This window comes from Ambystoma mexicanum, chromosome 2p (genome assembly GCF_040938575.1).
Source record: "Ambystoma mexicanum isolate Mex_15411 chromosome 2p, UKY_AmexF1_1, whole genome shotgun sequence".
Classification (NCBI taxonomy): Eukaryota; Metazoa; Chordata; class Amphibia; order Caudata; family Ambystomatidae; genus Ambystoma; species Ambystoma mexicanum.
The window spans coordinates 547,993,989-548,012,980 of NC_090923.1; the positions used below are offsets into that span (position 1 = coordinate 547,993,989).

Genomic DNA, 18,992 nt, shown 5'->3' on the forward strand with positions numbered 1-18,992 from the left:
AGTAAAAAGGAGCATTGGCAAAGCTAACCCTTTTGGCTGTTGTGCACGCATGGGATCTGCATGAATAGTAATACCGGAACACAAGATTTAACAGCTGGCAAATGGTGTTACTATCTGGGTATATTATGGCAATGACGGGCAAATGCCAAAACAAGAGCAACACTGCTGACTTGGGCAATGCTTTTCCAGTCGGCCTCTACATAGTGGGGTTTTTCTTTGTAATGCCACTCTGAATGGGCCTTTCTGCCCTGTGGGAACAGTAAAAGCTTCATAACACCAGTGATCTGGTTTCCCATGTCAACAGACCCCAAAGAGACTGACCTCTCAATTTGTCCCATGCCAGATGTGAGTAGAGTATCCGGTCCTGGTGTTTCATTAGTGCAGCATCTTTGATGAAACAGCAATACCAGTACCAGAATGTAAAGAAAATAAATAGGAATTTTTCAATTCTCACCCCTGACATGGGGCAGTGTGAGAGCTGTAAACTGAGGTGATTTTATATCACTGTTATATAAGGAAGATGCCCCACCTTATAAATGTGTTTATCCAGAGATGTTTTGTAGTATAAGAACATATTATTTGTGATTGCGATTTGTGATTGCTTATGTGCATCTTTAAACTGACATGCTGCGCACTCCCTTCCTAAGCCTATGCTCACCGTTGCCTTTGATCCCTTTTTGAGTGGCTACGTACCATATCCTTGCATTTCCCATAACCTTTCCTGAGATATTTAGTGACTCCCTTTATTGTCAGTTGTCGCTGCTTTAGAGACTGGAGCGAGGGGCTGGAGTCCAAGGGTGACCAGGGGCTAATCCCAATATAGCTATGTTTTCACTGCACTTTCCATTTGTTTGCAGACAGGTGCCAATCGGGTGCTTGAAGTAACTTTGGGCTCACTGGTGGCCTCAAATGTTCAACTCTCTTGACTTGGTAGGGAGGTAGGAGTCAAAAGTTTAAAAAGGAGCACTATTATGAAACCACTAAGGCTATGAGTCTTCAAACGCTTTTCAGTTTTGTCAATTAGGAGGGCACTTTAAACACTGCCTAAAAGCCAAAACGATTGGCATGGGAAGTGAAGCTAGAAGTGAGATGGGATGTGAGCCCGGACACATATTCTTTGGTTGTTTGAATTTGTATCCATCCATTGACCACCCGTGGTCATGCTAATGCTCAGATAAGTTTCACACATGAATTGTCTCTTCTGCTTGTACTGTAAAAGACGTGGCACTCAACTTAAAACCATTCCCTCTTTACGTCTGAGTAAGTTGGCAGCAGAGAACACACTGCTGTGTTTCCTTGCCAACCATGAGAGCAATTATCATGTTTGTAATCTATTGAAGCACAACTTACTCCAAAAGGTAGAATCACTAGGAACATAATGCATTGTAATTCTCTAGGTAATTTGTGATTGGTGTAGGAGAACAAAAGTACTCATTTGATATATGATCTTTATTGTCCTGGAGACATTTTCAGGACGAATATACATTCATTTATCCAACCTTTTTTTTTAATACTCAGTTTGACATGTTGAACAAATTGGTTAAAGAATTTCAGCCCTACCGCGATCTGTGGACCACTGTGTCGGACTGGGTGCGCTGGTACGACAGCTGGATGAATGACCCACTCAGTACAATTGATGCTGAGCAGCTGGAGAAGAATGTTACAGAATCCTACAAGATCCTGCACAAATGTGTCAAACAGTTCAAAGACATCCCAGGTACAGTAAAATAAATATAATGATTTTTTCTGTCATTCAAGGTGATTTGTGTTTTCATATGGCTAGGCGAGTTAGAAAATATGAGAATCATTTTGCAACTTTTGGAATTGTTTTTTGTTCAATTTTGTATCTGTTTAGTGCTCTTCCACCCTCTTGCCACTGGTAACAGATAGTCAGATAGGGTTGTAATATAACTAAGTAAGAAGCAAGATGTCTGATCAAAAACAGAGGGTTTTCTTTCTTTCGAACGGATTGTGCCCTCCCATGTATTCCTCATCTTAGATATTTGTATCATCAGCTTTGCTGCTTCGAGGAAAAAAATCACACACCAGGGGCGCTGTGCACGATGTTGTGGCGTCGATGTCCTTCGAGGGCTGCCGAAGAGTGTCAATGTCATCCGTAGTATAAATGACTCGAGCCGTGCCCATTGGCTTCAGTTCTGTTTTTCCAAAAGCTTTTGCTTCGTGTGTTCGAAAACAGCGCTTCAGTCTTTTGCGATGTCTTCCTCATCTAATCCTTCTACCCCTAAAACTGGCTTCGAAAAGTGGCAGAGATGTGGGAAGAAAATGTCTATAACTGACACCCATCAAGTTCGCCCCTGGGACCTGGGTTCCGGACCATCGAGTGGACGACTGCGGTTCCTGTAAAGCTATGACAGGTAAAGCTCTCAAAGAACGGCGAGGTAAATTGGCAGGTGGGGGAGGAATTTTTCGAAGGCCTCTTCGAAGAAAAATAAAGGCTCCACAGAGTCTAGGGAAGAGTCCCGACGTAAGTCGAAGAAATCTAGGTAGAGGAGTCGGTCAAGAAAATCGTTGTCTTCTTCAAAGAAAGCAAAGAAAAGACGACACTGATCTCCCTCTCCCTCTCCCTCTCCCTCTTCTTCGTCTTCTGATACAGGGGTTATCACTTGTCCATGAAAGCATGATTCCCCTAGAAAATGGAAAGCTTTTAGAGCCTCAATGATGCAAATCTTCGAGAATGCGGCCCAAACCCTTCGAAGGAATGGTGCAAAGACCATGCCCGAGCTCCTTCTAAAGATGACAGAGGAAGGTCTGAGACAAGACGCTCTAAATCCGGCGAGAAATCGTCGAGGGTGTCGTCGAGAGAAACCTCCCCAGTTCCTCATAAAAAGAGCAAGACAGGCCTATCGGTGCATAAACCGAAGGCGACAGACAAAATGGCGCCAGATTCCAAACCGTCATCGAAACCTGTGTCAAAGGTTTCCTCGACGCCTCTGTTGAAGATTTACTCGACACCAGTGTCGAAGGCTCCGTCAACACCTTCCTCAACTCCTCTATCGATGGCACCTTCGACCTTATCGAAGCTAGCGTCCACAACATCGGCGCCTTTGTTCGAGGGCAACATTGATTCCGGCGCCAGTATCGACGCCTTTAGCAAAACCAAGGTCGATGTCCTCACAAACCATGGGTAACATTTTTCACCCTGTGCCAAGAAAATACTTTTTCAAGTCTATGGCCTCCATTTATGAGGAGGAACAATCCTCGGATGAAGAAATTTCCCCTTTTGGGGTAAGATATGGTACAAAAAATGTTCCTGAGGAACTGATTGACCCTCAGTCCAAAATGTCTGACCTCTGACTGTCTCCAAACAGATAGTGGTATAGACACGTGACCTGAATTGGAATTCGACAAACCTGACCCAGCTGATCATGCACTCAGCATATAGGAATATTATGAATAGGGTGGTGGAGTTCATGGGGTGTAATAGTAATCCGCCTACGAACTAGATGACATGACGGACATTCTCAGTAAAGGTTCTCAAAAGGATCCTGTTCTTCCTTTTCACACAGCACTTCAGAGGAAGGTTATGGCCGCATGGGAAAGCCCAGAATCTGGACCAGCGGTGAACAAACATTTTGCTAGGAAATAAAGATCTTCATCCTCTGACCCTGACTTTTTAACTAAGCATCCTACGCCTGAAAGGTTAGTAGTCCAGGCAGCTACTTCTACTAGACAATCTGCATAGCCATCTATTCCCCCAGACAGGGACAATAAGAGAATTGATGCCTGGTCTTGCAAGATTTTTTCTTCGAGCAACATGGCTTTAAAGTCAACAAATGTGACTTTCACCATTGCATGATTCACATACACACTGTGGGATTGTATTACTGCGGCTGTTGAACACATTCCTGAGGACGAGGAACGGGACGGCTTCCATGCGATTGTAAAAGATGGAAAGGAGGCCATGGGGGAATGCCTCCAGTCAGGGCTGGGCACTGCTGACAGCATCAGCAGGTCCATGGCATCTAGCAGAGTGCTACGCAGGTTTGTGTGGCTGAGAAAGTCGGGCTTTGCACCGGATGTGCAGGCCAGACCTCTCAATATGCCATTTGACAGCTTGAGGTTGTTCGGCAGCAAGCCGTATGAGAGTTTGGAGAAGCTGCAGACCTCTAAAGCGGCAGCTAAGTCACTTAGCGCCTCCATACATCAACACTCCTACTCAGGCTCATCTTCCTGGAGGGGTCGTCCCTTTCGTTTTTATTCCTCATTTGGAAGAGGAAGAGGACAGGCTAGTCAAAGAGGACAAAGAAAATTTCCTTGGGTGGATGAGGAAAATGATAATGATAATGGGGGTCATTACGAGGTTGGAGGTAAGGGATTACCGGCACCGGTAAGTGTGCCGATGCCGGTAATCCCTTACCTCCGTATTCTGAGTTCCCTTTGCGGGTCCTTCCTTACCTCCTGCTTTTAGCAGGAGTTAAGTACGGGACCCGCAAAGGTACCTCGGAGGTAATTACGGTGCCGTAATTACCTCCTTCCTCATTCCCATTGAGCCCTATGGGCAGAAATGGGAATGGGAATGGGGAAAGGCAAAAGGTGAATGGGGAATAACCGGTCCCTCCAACCCTGGAATGGACCGGTAATTACTCCTTTCACCATGCCGGATTTGGGACGGTTTCGGAGGCAACCATGGAGCTAATTACTCCATTGTTAGCTCCAAACCCGGAATGAGGCCCAATGATGTGTTATTTATATAGCGCCTTAATCCAAAGCGCTTTACAGAGCACATATTTGCTTACAATATCACCCAACCGAAATTGGTACTCATTTATCGACCTCGGAAGGATGAAAGGCTGAGTTGGCCTTGCAGGGATTCGAACCTGCGTCCTGCAGATCACACTCAGATTACAACAGCGAGCTATTTTACCGGCGGTAAAAGGTGCTAGATCAGCCCCAGCAGCGACATCTGTCCCCTCAGCTGCTGCTGCAGCCGCCGCAAATCCACTCTGAGGCCTTGACCCACAAGACCCCGGTGGGAGGCAGGATCTCTCAGCATCTGAACGAAAGGCGTGGCATTACTTCAGATGCTTGGGCACTGGAAACAATGGCTCAAGGTTACTGCCTTCCTTTTCAGAAAAGGCCTCAGGATCATCCACCGGGATACAACTCTGTAAAAATTCCAGATCTGCTCCTGTTGTAGGACAGTTTAATCCTACTAGAGAAAGGTGCAATAGAACATGTACCTGTAGCGGAGAGGAACAAGCGTTGATATTTCCCATGCTTCATCCCAAAGAAGGACAGAGGATTGAGACCCATCTTGGACTTAAGAAACTTGAACAAGTTCCTCAGGAAGGACAAGTTCAAGATGGTAACCCTTTCTCAGACCCTTCAGGCTCTCCAACTCCAAGACTGGTTAGTATCATTGGACCTTCAGGATGCTTACTTTCATGTGCCAATCCATCTCAAACACAGAAAGTACCTGAGGTTCACGATTGGCAGTTCTCACTATTAGTTTTGAGCTCTGCCATTCGGGTTGACTTCCGCCCTGGGGGTTTTCACCAAGCTGATGGGGGTAGTGGCAGTGAGTCTCAGGAGAGGGGGGATTCATGTCTACCCTTACCTGGATGATTGGTTAATCAGGGCACGTTCACCCAAACAGGCCCAGGAACATCTGAGCATGACCTGCCACTTCTTACACAGACTGGGCTTCTCCCTCAATTACAAGAAGTCAAATATGATACCGTTCCTACGACTCCAATTCACTGGAGCAGTCCTGGGTACTTCCTCGGGCAAAGCCTCACCTCTCGAGGTGAGGGCTCATCCCATTCTGCAAATGGTAACAAAGTTCCAGAATGCCCAGCATCTGCCAGCCTTCGATTTTCTGAGGTTGCTCGGCCTCATGGCATCCTGCATTTTTCTGGTGCCAGAGGCCAGATTGAGAATGAGATGCCTTCAACGGGCCCTCAGAACTCACTGGTCCCAATTTTCGGGGAATATGTCAGATCTTTGGAAGTTCCAGCCAGGGTGGCTCAAGATCTTCTATGGTGGGCTTGCAGGGACAATATTCTCCAGGGAGAATCTTTTTGGCAACCATGGCTGGCGATAACAATAGTGACGGACGCCCCACTCACAGGGTGGGGAGCTCACACCAACGATCTGACAATCGGCGGTCGTTGGTCTCCATCGGAGTCCAAACTACACATAAATCCTTTGGAGCTGAGGGCAATCAGACTAGTGCTGAAGGCTTTTCTACCTTCTGCATGGGGAAAGAATGTCTTGATAATGACAGACAACACAGTGGCCATGTACTACCTCAACAAGAGAGGAGGTGTAGGGTCACTACCACTATGCAGAGAGGCAATGCAGCTCTGGTTCTGGGCAATACAAGAAGGAATCTCTCTGTCAGCAGTCGGAGAGGAGAACACGGCGGCGGACGCTCTGAGCAGGCAGAGCACAGTGTCCCACGAGTGGGAACTAGCTCAGGTAGTCCTTCAAGAGATCTTCACCCTTTGGGGAGCCCCTCAAGTGGATCTGTTCACGACCAGTGTCAACAGGAAGTTAGAACTGTACTGCTGAAGGGAATTTCCTCCAAGAGGAGCTCTAGGAGATGCGTTTGGTACAATAAAAGGATACCTAGGTGCGCTTTCTATTTTTAAGCGCTCCTCGGAAGAGGTCTCTTACTTCAAAATTCCATTGTTTGTACAATTCTTAAAAGGTCTCACTAACGTGTACCCCCAGTCCCATTTCAAGTCCCTTTGAGGGATCTAAATTTAGTATTAAAATTCCTTACATGCATTCCTTTCGAGTCTTTGCACGCTTGTCCGCTAACGCTTCTCACTTTAAGACAATCCTACTAGTAGCTATTACAGCAGCCTGCAGGGTGAGCGAGTTAAAGGCTCTCTTGTAAGCCTCCTCACGCCATCTTCCATGAAGATAGTTCTACTTAAAGTCAAACTTTCATTTCTACCAAAAATAATCTCTGACTTTCATTTGTCTCAAAAAATCACATTACCATCTTTCTATCCTCCCCCTCATACAAGTAAGGAAGAATAAAGGCTCCACCCAAAAAGGGCTCTGAGCTATTATATTTCTAGACTGGCAACATTTCGACAAAGTGACTAACTTTTCATTGGATAGACCGGCCGCAAATTGGGCCTGGCAGTAATCCAGATGGATGATGCTAGCAATTGGAGAGTGTTTCAGGCTGGCAGATAAAGAACCTCCAGATGGGCGAAGGGCTCATTCTACTAGGCGCACAGTGACTTAGAGGGCTCTTCAGAGGGGTGTCCCGGTGTAGGATATTTGTGTAGGGGCCACCTGGTCGTCAATGCACACTTTTGTGAAACACTATTGTTTGGATTCCACCTCATCCCAAGGTGGTCTCTTTGCTAACGCCGTTCTACATACGGTTCATGAGTAAAATTAATTAGTACTCCATCCTCCAAATTTTTACTGCTTTGGGAGTCTGTCTAAGATGAGGAATACGTGGGAGGTGTAGGTGTCTTTCCCCGTCTTACTACGTGTTAGAGAAAAAATAAAATAGTAGACACAACCCCTTGTCGGGGAAAGAGGCACTGAGACCCGGCTGCAAGAGTTCAAAGGATCGTTTATTTCTCCAGCTAGGAAATAACCTAAAAAACTCTCCCCAAAATCTCATTACATCAGACTCATATTTATATTAGTTAAAGTAACTCTAACAAAAAATGCTAAATGGACCCGATTGGCCAGGCGGTGTGGTGCTGTAGATGTGGGTGGCATCTCTTCCTCCTGGTTGGCTGAGTAGCTGATGGACATCAAACATCTTGTGCTCCATGCAGGTCAGGGTCCGGTCACTGTGGTCACCACCTAAGCTAATATGTTACACACTAAATAACAAATTATTTAAAACATTTTATGCTACTTGTCACATTTCTAATAAGTCACACACAATGATTATTGTCAGTACAATTGGGTCATTCGTGGATTTAATTGAAGGCCTTGACCTTTATTGTGTTGTAAAAGAATCAGGCTGTGTTTCGCATCTTTTCTTAGGTTTCAAACTCATTAGTACAAGTAAAAACATATATAGTAATAAAAATGCTTAAGGTTAGTAGTGGGTGTGTTGGGTGGGTTTCGCAGCACAGGCGAGGGTCTGGCACTTGAAAGAAATACCTTACAGGGGGTGCAGGGTCAGGATGGCAATAAATTGTTGTAATGGGGGTGGTTGGCTTGCACGTTTATGAGGACGAATCGAGCAGAAAGTGCTTAGCTCATCCTGGTTCACATGCTGGTTCTCAGACGAACAGTGATCTCCGAGGAAGAAAACTGTAGCATATTGATTGTTGCAACTTTCTCCAGCTTCAGCGTGAGAATGGAAGCGTAGAGCTTTCCTTCGCAGGGGGAGTGCAAGGTGGGGGGGCAGCCAGCTGCCTGCGCGCCTTGTGTGCGTGTCTCTGTCCTTGGCTGCGTGTCTCTGTCCTTGGCTGCTGCGGTGGAAGGGAAGCTGAGCATTGCTGTACTATTGCAGTGAGGCTTGTTTACCCAAGATGGAGTCGAAAGGGGGCACAAAAGATGGATGCCCCGTGTCCTGCTCAGTAGTCCCATCTATGTAGCAGTCAACCGTGATTAACTTTACATAAGGGCAAGGGGCAATCCCACTACCGGAGGCACGCGGTCCAAGCCTTGTACTGAGGAGCGTACGACGCGAGGGGGCCTGAGGACCCCTCGCTCCCATACAGAGGACACAATCCATTCGAAGAACAAGTTACACACCAACTGTAACGTTCTTTCAATAGGATGTTGCTCCCACGTATTCCTCATTGACCCTCCCAACCTACCCCGCCGTACAGTTTACGTATTTTACAATCAATGTTCCTTGAAAGCTTGCGGTCTAGGGGTATGCTTGGTCAACTCATCAGTTGAGAATATTGAAAAAACAGAACTGAATCCAACGGGCGCGGCTCGAGTCATTTATACTACGGATGACGTTGACACTCTACGGCAGCCCTCGAGGGACATCAATGCCACATCATCGAGAACAGCCCTCCCTGGTGTGAATTTATTTTTCCAAAGCAGCAAATCTGATATGATAAGAATATCTAAGATGAGGAATATGTGGGAGGAACATCCAATCAAAAGAACGTTAAAGTTGGTAAGTATCTTGTTCTTCTCAAGTGTAGATTGTCAGTAAAGGAAGGCACATGCCCCTCCATCCATATGCATGAATGAAGTGGGTACAGAAAATGAATGTAGGCCATCTGAGCATTGTGCACAATACAGAGAAGTTCAAACATTCCTCTGTGACTGAAAGCCAATGTCGGGGCGTTATATGTGATCTCTATGTCCAGCTCCTGTTCAGAAGAAGGCAACAGGATTCTGAATGTTCTGAAAGTGACATGATTTGTAGTTTATCACCTCCCCGTATTAAAATTGACACAATAGCCATCTGTTAAATCCTGAATGCATGAGGCCTGAGTGAGTAATGGCAGAGTTGGGATTTGGAATCCAGTGATGCACGGAACCCTAGGCATTTGACCTGAGCGATCATGAGTGCTAGTTACATGGCATCAAGGATAAATCAAAGCTGTGGGGGCAAGGGAGGGCAGGTAGCCTGTAATCTGCATCTCCTGCCCCCCAAGTGAATAAGGACCATCCCTGTATGCGTCTACCTCCCTAGAGTTACTATTGAGCCAACCTGAAGGCAGATTAAACAAGGGGCATGGAGCAGTTGACCGAAACATTTACCAGGATGATGGGGATGTTGAGGCCTAAATTAATCCACTATTCAGCCACATATGTACAGCTCTCTTGCCCGACTGTGCCATAGGGACATATATTGCGCTGTACAACAAGGCAGTAGTGGAAGTAGAGACATGCTGGTGTGATCATTATAAGGCTGTTACATGTTTAATACTGCAGAAACGTGAAGGACCATAGAGCCATCCGATCCATCAGATTCAGGGTTTGATGGTCTACTCGTGAGGAGTAGTACTTAAGTGGCACATTGATGAATCAAGGTATTGCCAAAGCTGCCCTTTAAAGCAAAGAGAACATACCTAGGGGTGGCCATAGGTGAACAATGCAACAAGCCAAAGGACTGTTGTATGCACCCCGAAGGCAATGCTGCAAGCCCACTAACTTCACCCTTCCCTACCCGCCCGGTCACACTATTTTAGCATTGGCTCCTCAACATAGCCAGTCATTCGAGAGCTGTCTAGCATGGGCACTGCATGTGTGCTGTGATGAGGTCCTCTGTCTGACTCTTGTGATGTGTTGGGATGGCCATGGGAGTTGGGAGCCACCACCAGCTCTGTAATGCAGGGCTCTGAAATGACATGCAGAGTATCCCATTGTCCCCTCCACAACACCTATGTCAGCGTGCAGGTACTTGCCACATGTGCCCTATTACGCTGTGGGACCCTTTAAGGATAGTGATGTAGAGGCTTAGTCAAGTTAACAACGAAGTTGAGCGACCCACAGCCCCTTTAAGGTATGCCCTGCAAAATAACAATCCATCTCAAAGTAAAAAATGTAGGAGTGAGAATGAAATACCATTTTGGCTCACAGCAACAACACCAGATGGGAAGAGGTGTGGTGAAGGTGCAGAGTGAGCGACGGTGACCTACCCAAACAGTTAGTTTGATGGTCGTGCTCCAGCATGCATGCGCAAGTGCAATCTGAGAACCAAGATGGTAGACTGGTCTTTCACAGGCTTAGTCCACACATTGTGGGAGACCCATGATGGAGAAATGGAAGCACTGAAACAATAAAATGATTAATACGCAATAAATCCCAAGTAGGGAAAGACAATAACTCACACGTGCAGACCTGTAGAAAAAGCACACTCCAAGGGGTGAAGAAACTAGCCAAATAAGCCATGGCGCAGTGCTGACTGAGTGTTCAGTGTGGTTTTCTTGTATTTCAAAGTCTTTTTGCCACTTCCATTGAAGGAGGGACTTTCAAGAACCACAGCAGTAGCGGAGCGTTGGGGGAGTGCTGACTGAGAGTTCCGTGTTCCTGTGGGATCGCAGGTCCGGGACTTCGAAACAAGCAGACCTGAGCTGGAAAGACGTCTGTGGAGAAGGTGAAAAGGTGAAAATTGCCTTTCCTTCGTGTAGGCCCACTCGGATAGGTTAGTTCATTCCAGTTTCATCTTTTCCCTATATCATTGAAATCAGTGACTCAGCTGAGCTCTGTTATTACTGTTACTACTGACTTGCAATTGTCCTGCCGGCGGGCAGGTAATACACGTAAGGAACCTAAAAAGTCGAGAAGCTGCTGTGCCACCCACAAATTTAAGACGGAATTCAAACGTGGTTACCACAACTGACTTCCTTGTTATTGAGGGCCAACAGACTTTTTCTACCCATAAACCCACCGCTTTAAATTGTTTGACTAGCTTAAATTTGACCCTTTCTACACCTATTAATAAGGAGCGACGACAAGACACTACTTTAAAATATGGGAAGTGGATGTCCGCTATTTCTCTGGTGTTAGACGAAAACGAGAGGGGGTTGTGGACAAAAATTACTCCTTCCATGTACTTTTATCATCTAGTAAAGGCCTCTTAAAAGAAATTATGGATATGGTGATCTGTTTTTTGTGACTGGGCTGATATATTGGAACAAACGACCCACACAGATTTGAAGAAGAAAGTTCTTGCCTTTTGTCCCCACATAATGAAGCCTGATAATTTGGGCTCTTCGCCTCGATTATATGGTCACCATGTGCTGTCAGATGATCTTTATGTCCCTTCAATACCTAAATTGACATGTATGAGACCTATTTACTTTCCTTTCCCATCTCCTACTCCTTTGTAAGTTGCATCTGTTTTTTCTGGAGGTGAAACTGTATGGCCATTTGCATTAGTAAATGGTCGTGAGGATTGTGTAACAGAGGAGAGGAGATTACGTCAGAAATCTATTGCAATTCAAACAGCAGTGCAGTCTGATGATTTTGTTGAGGGTCGTGTATTGGAAAAACGTGACCGAAAACCAAGCTCTAAGGACATAGCCACACTCACTGATTTTACTGGCAGGTCTGTTAATATAGTTGAGAAAGACACAAAGAGCAACTTGCAGAAGTCCTTGATTTTATCATTCAGTTTTAACCACTATGCATGAAATTTTGACGACGTTAAGAGAGCAATGTGGTCTCCTGTCAAGCTTGAATAGTAAGTTCTGTACTCTGGAGGACTACATTATGGGTAAAACCAACATAGGAAATATAGGACAAGTTTTGGTAGAGGACAAAAGTATGCAATGGGAGAACGCTATGCCTGAAAGTTACGAAGGAATAAGGAAATGTTGTACATGGGAATCTGAGTATAGTTGTAAATGAAGTGATTGTTTTAGCTGATGTACAAGTAGGAACCTTTTATAGTAAATGCTAATTTTTAGCACTGGAAGAACCGGAATCTCAAACTGTTGATCCGGATTTACTTCAGTCTCCACAGAATATAACTATACTCCAGACTGCGGAATATGTATTCGCTGAAAATGGAGTGCATGTTACTGACAAGCATGTGGTTGAAATAGTAGAATTGGTAGAGGAGGATATTAATTCTCCCTCATCGGATTATGCAATATTTTATCATTCTAAAAGAAAAAGGAATGGATGAAATTCTAGTATAGTTACTATGAAATCTAAAAACAAGAAAAATGCTAAGATTAACGTAAATAATGGCGCTAGAAAATTCCTCTAAGATTTCACTGCCTACAATTGAGGAGCCAATGAGTATGGATAAGGAGCCTGAAAACGTAGTTAGAAAAGACCCCGGGAAAAGTACACCGAGGCTGAGAAAATAAACATTGAAGAGATTATCATAGCGGAACAAGGTGGCAGAAGGGTCGAGAATGAGATCCAAGAAATTCAAGAGGTTTTGGAAGAAAGTGAAGTTCAACTTGGGTCTGTGACGAGAAACTTACCCAAAGTATAATAAGATCTGAGAGTATGTTGGGGCCTGGGGGATCTATGCCAGAAAACCAGCTGTCCAAGGTAGAATGACTGATGTGGGGGTAGAGCGAGTTACAGATACAGAGAAGGGTTGGGGAGAGAGAGAGTGACGAGAATTTGTTTGTATCACCTTTTTACCACTATGGAAGAAAGAAGTCAAAGGACCTGTAAAGAATCCTCTAACATGGGAAGAATTTAAGAGTAAATACTCCCCCAAGAGTCGACCAATTACTTAGAAAAACTATCACTGGACCACGACTCAGTAATTTTGAACAGAACTAAGGTTCTTTCACTTCTAAAGAGAGTGCCAAAACTTGAACAATTGGACTCTAGGGACATTAAACGTATTGAATTCTGGAATAAATAAATATCGTTTTGACAAAGTTTAATTGCATTTTGATTCAGGTGTTATGAATCGGGTATTAATGGTTGGATTAAAATCAGAGCTTGGGGATTTGTCAATTTATTATATAGCCCTAAGTTAAAAAGCAATCGATAGCCCCAAACAGACGACACTACGAAATAACCGAGACTTGGAGTTGGGATCTGCTCCTTTAATGCAAATAAAATGTTTTCGAGCAGAGGATCAAACAAGACAAATTACTAACACAGCAGTCTTAAATAAAAATACATCAGCAATAGAAGATTGGAACTGGTTGACTGCCACCTTGAATTCGAGGCGAGACAATTCTTAGTGGACTAAGCCAAATATCTAGTCCCCTGTTAATTCATTCTGATGGGTCAAGGAAAGATCTTATGTTGTAATGGAATACAAGAGGGGCGGCCCACCTGTTTACAGAGGGGCGGGGGGGGGGGTTAGACTTGTGTTCAGTGGATATTTTTTGTCTACAAAGAAATATGGTTATTAGTGCCTCCAGTGGTGGTCGGTACTTCTGTTGCCTGCGACCAAAGGGGATCAGGGCCGTCCATCTTCAGGTTCTTTGACAGGAGTTAATACTAATTTGAATGTAAATGCCTCCATATACAGCCACCCAAATCCGTTTGTGCATGCATTAGAGCTAACGTGGGATCCTGAGATGTATGCGTACTTGGACTACACCCATATAATGAATCTGTACTGGAACCCCACAAAAATGATTTGTGAAGTGTTTGTTGATGCAGTAGAGTAGATTTTGTTTTCCTGGCAATGTAGGCGTAGTTCGAATGAATTAGATTGTAATGTGGTGACCTAAACGCAAGATGTGTATTCTTGCCATATGAAACAATAGTCATAGGGAAGGGAAAAGAAGCGATCGAGAGAGGGAGAACTTGGCTACGGCTTATGGAATTGTGGGGCTTATCTATGCTGAATGGCAATATTATAGGAGACATTGCCCAAAGGTATGCATGGAAGAGAGGTACGCATGTCTGATGAAATATTTATAGATATTAAATCTCTGCATGTTGAGTCAAACACAATGAGCGATCACCGTCCTCTGAGGGTTGTCTGGTTGGTGAAAGCTCATGACTATGAAAATAATATATACAGGTGTGGCCTCAGGGTCAAAACAGAGTAACTTGGAATTATAAAACCATACATAAGTTTAACACTTTATTAGTAGCTAAATTGTATTGTATTTATTTATATAGCGATATAGCGCACCGAGCCCTGAGGCAACTTTGGTACAGACAGACATGCACATATACAGTTACAGGCATAGCAAATCAAGTTTACAGGCATGGAAGGTAAGCAGAATGTATAGTGCAAAGAATATTTACATAGAATTTACATAGGTAGCATAGAACACAGAGTTAATTACAAAGATTGCATAGGGTACGAAAGTATCTACAGAGAGATTGTAGATGTTGTGGGTTAGTGTTCATTCTGAGTGAGCCAGGATTTGGCCTCATTGCAGAATTTATGATCGGAGGGTTCAAGCCTGATGTTGTGCGGTAATGTGTTCCAAGTTTTGGCTACGAGGACTGGGAAGCTTCTACCCCCTGCTTTTTCCAGTTTGTACCTTGGTACGGTAAGGCGGTTGGAGATGGAGGATCTAGTTTGTCTAGCTGAAGTGTTGAGTTTGAATTTGTCTGAGAGGTATTTAGGTGCTTGGTTGTGGATACATTTATGTACGAGGGAGAGAGTCTTGAATTTAATTCTTTGGTTGATAAATAACCAGTGGACGTTATATCTCAGATCCGTGATATGTAGTTTTCTGGCGAAGTTGGTGGCTGCTCTGAGCCCATTGTTGTGATAGATTTGTAGTTTGTGTAGATTGTGTTAACTAGTGCCTAGGTATAGTCCATTGCAGTAGTCCAACTTGGTAAGTACCAGGGCTCAGGCCAGGGTGATGCAATTTTCTGTCGTCAGGAATGGTCGGCAGACATTAATGAGCTTACACATGTAGGCAGTGGTGGATGCTGTTGTCATGATCTCTGCTTCCAAAAGGTCAGGGTTTTCCCAACTCCCTTGGAAGCAGATCCATAACCCAGGTTCCGAGTGCCAACCAGTCCCAATTGGGACCTTTTGGACGCAGTCCTGGCGCCAGTGGCACCAGGCTCATAAATATGCCCAGTCCCAGCGCTGGAAGCGCCGGGCTCATAATGCTTGGGTGGACTTACCTGCAGCAGACCATGCTGCTTACTTGCCTGCCAGTTGAGCCTCTGATCCTCTTCTGTTTGGAACTACTTTTCCTGTTGGGTGGGGCAGGAGCCACTCCCTAGATTCAGAACACTGGAACTCTTCTGGAAAGCAGGAACTCTTTTCTTACCTAGGCGTGGCTGTGGAAGGAGACACCTAAGCACTACAGGAGGCTATTTAAACCACACCCGATGGATGAATCTTGCTTTGCGTTATTCTGCATCCTCTGCAGCAGAACGCTCATCGTGTCTTCTGCATCTGATCCTGGGCCTAAGGAAAAAGGCTTACCATCCTGAATCCAGTCTTCAGCAACACCTATAAAGACAAGAAAGAACAGGTTAGCATTACGGTCTTCAGTGACAGCTCTTCACTTACCTGGTCCATCGGCTGTCACCAACGCCTCGCGCTGCATTCCTGCATCTGAAAGACAAAAGCTTACCAACTCTTCGCACGCTCCGGAGGCCTTCGGCGCTGCATCCCGCATCTGAAAGACAAAACAAGGTGCGTTTAAAGACATTACCGTTCGTGCAGTAAACGACAGACAGCAGTCCTCTGAAGTCAAGAGGCCTGCTCCCCTTATCCAGTGAAGAAACTGGTTACAGCACCGTGCCCCGAGGCAGATGGAGAGCACGGCGTTCACTTACCTAAGGTGAGAGCGTTAACCTTTGGGGTTCTACAGGAGAAGAGAAAGGGAAGAAGAGAGAGACCTTCAATAACCCAGTTCCTTAATCCCATATTTTCTATCTGCAGACATCTTACCCTTCGAGTCAGACATACAGTGCACAGAGGTCCAGCCCAAAGAGCCAGCCGTGTGTTAGACATCACCTTTGAAGATACGGTATACGCCCAGTCAAGACCGGCGCCTCTACGGGAATCAGGTGAGCGTTACAGCTGTGGAGTTGATTTGTTTTCCTAGCGAGAGGATGGCATCAATTTATATACCTAAAGTTTTGACATCTTTGGATTCTTAGATGTCATTGCCGTCAATATTAAAGGTGTTAAATTTGTTGTCCAGTTTGTTGAGTCTAGCTTGGGTTCCCACTAGGAGGAGTTCAGTCTTGTCTTCATTGAGGCAGAGACCGTGTTGTGCATCCAAGCTTGGATGATAAGGTAAATGTTGTTGAGTCGTCGTAAGTCAGAGTCGTGGTTACCTGTGAAATGTATGAGAATTTGTGTGTCGTCGGCGTAATTAGTGTAGGATATACCCAATTGGCCAAGTTTGTTGAATAGTGATTTGGTGTAAATGTTGTAGAGTGTGGGGGAGACGCATGAGCCTTGTGGGACGCTGCATGTGACAGTCGATGGGGGTGCAGAGGCCAATGATGCAAACACTCTGGTTGTTCTATTGTTAAGAAATGATTGGATTCAAGAGATGGCGTCATCGGAGAAGTGGGCTGACGAGGAGAGGTGTTTGAGGTGAGAGTTTTGTGGCCTTCTTTCCACCCTTTAGGGGGACCACTATCCCCTGTCCCCCTCCCCCCCGAGGAAGACCTTCAAAGATGGCAAGCGGCACCACAGTGCCACCCTCAACACCTGCTCTGCCATCAAACACTCGTCTGACATCTGCAACCTCCTCAAACTCATGGGTCTTGATGTGCTCGCAATCACAGAGACCTGGTTCAAGGATAGCTCAGTCACAGGCTTTGACACATTCCTCCCTGAAGGCTACAAAATCCTCTCTGCGCCCACGCCTAAAAGGACAGGGGGGGGAGTGGCACTTATCTTCCCAGAATGGATACCTGTGTCCATCATTCCTACTCAGGCCTACTCCTCCTTTGAGTGCCTAGTCTGCAGACTCTCACTATCCCCAAAATCATCTCTCTATATGGCCACATTCTATCGGCCACCAGGTCAGTCCACTCTCTTCCTCTCTGAATGGGCTGACCTGGCCTCCTCTCTACTTTCCACTTCCTCCAAACTCCACCTGTTGGGTGATCTTAACATACATCTGGACTTTCCTGACTCCTCAGGTCCTTTCCTCAATCTTTGTGACTCTCTCGCCCTTTCTATCTTTCACTCTGGCCCCACACACACACCGCAGGCCACACCTTGGATGTTCTCATCTCTACTGACATCCCTCTCTCAATCCCTCTCACTAGCTCCCTTTCCTGGGCTGACCACTATCTCAACACACCTGAAGCTCTCCTCCCCTCTTGCAGCAATACATACGGCACAGCCACTGGGCTTTCGAAGTCGCCAGACCCATGAAAAAAGTGACAGTGGCTGCTTTTGCATCCTCCTACTCTCCTCCTCCCATTCCTCCGGCTGACTCCCACCCTGACACAGCCGTTGCTAACCTCAATTTCTCTATCGCAAACACTCTTGACATTCTTGCCCCTGTCGTGAGGCTCTGACTGAAGCCTTCCAAAAAGTGCAACTCTTGGTATGACTCCGCCTGGCTGCCCTTAAACGCAAGTGTAGGGCAGCTGAGCGGAAATGGAATGTGTCATGCAAACCATCTGACAAATTGGCCTGCTGCCTCCTTCAAAGGCATCATCGACTTTGCTGCTGCACCAAGAAAAGAGTCTTTATTCAGGCCTGCCTCTCCGCAGCCTCTAACAGCACGGCTGAACTTTTCAAAGTCTGCAAAGAACTAGCCAATCTTGCAGCAGCCTCTTCTTCTGTCACACCCACCCAGGTCCTTTGCATGGCCCTGGCTACACACTTCACCACAAAAACCCAAGACATTCTTTCCACCCTCTCTTCCACACCACAGCATACACCAACACCGGAGCCTCCCTTGCCCCCCCTCCTCTTACCCTCTCTTCATTCTCACCCGTCACACCGGATGAGGTCACCAGACCAGTCTGATCTATGAAGGCTTCATCCAAACAGGTTGACCCCTGTCCCTCCAAAACCATTAGAGATAATATTGACTTCCTTGCCCCAGCTCTTGCTGATCTCTGGAGCTTTCCCAACTGCTCTGAAGGACTCCCTTGTGCACCCTCTGCTCTAAAAACCGTATGCTGACCCCTCCATTCCAGCAAACTACCGCCCTATCTCCACCACTCCTTTCCTGGGCAAACTCCTTGAGAAACTGGCCATCTCTCAGCTGACCCTCCACATTGAATCTATTGGTTCCTTCCATAACCAGCAATCTGACTTTTTAAAAATAAAATATTTGGTTAGTTCAATTCATTGAACCTTTCAAATTTTACAAAGGAAAATAAAATCATCAGCAAATTTAACATATTCTAAACCAATATGTCTTTACATAAGATAAATTAAGTGCTCTTAAATACATTTTAGCATTGCCTTAAAACAACAAAGCATCAAATGTGTACTTGCAACAGCATATATACACTGAAATTTCATTCAATTTTAGCACTCTATATTTCTTAATGGGATTGCTTATTCAATCATCTTCAGATTTAAACAATTAATTCAGGAATTGAACAATAGCAAGTTGTACAGACAAGTTAGAAGTCGAGAAAAGCCATTTACAAGCAACAGACTGATTCATAGGAAGTAATGAAGAGGTGACTTTGGTAAAGTATTTCTTTCGCAAGTCACTAAGGTT

The 18,992-nt window shown here is 45.3% G+C and overlaps 1 protein-coding gene across 1 annotated transcript in view; it reads left to right on the top strand.

Moving 5' to 3' along the window:
* Positions 1–18,992, top strand: part of DNAH1 (dynein axonemal heavy chain 1) — a 3,604,831-nt gene that overhangs the window by 1,116,155 nt on the left and 2,469,684 nt on the right. Inside the window, exon 19 of the mRNA XM_069644003.1 lies at positions 1,519–1,717. Coding sequence (XP_069500104.1) covers positions 1,519–1,717 — 199 coding nt within the window. The remainder of the gene's footprint in view (positions 1–1,518; positions 1,718–18,992) is intronic.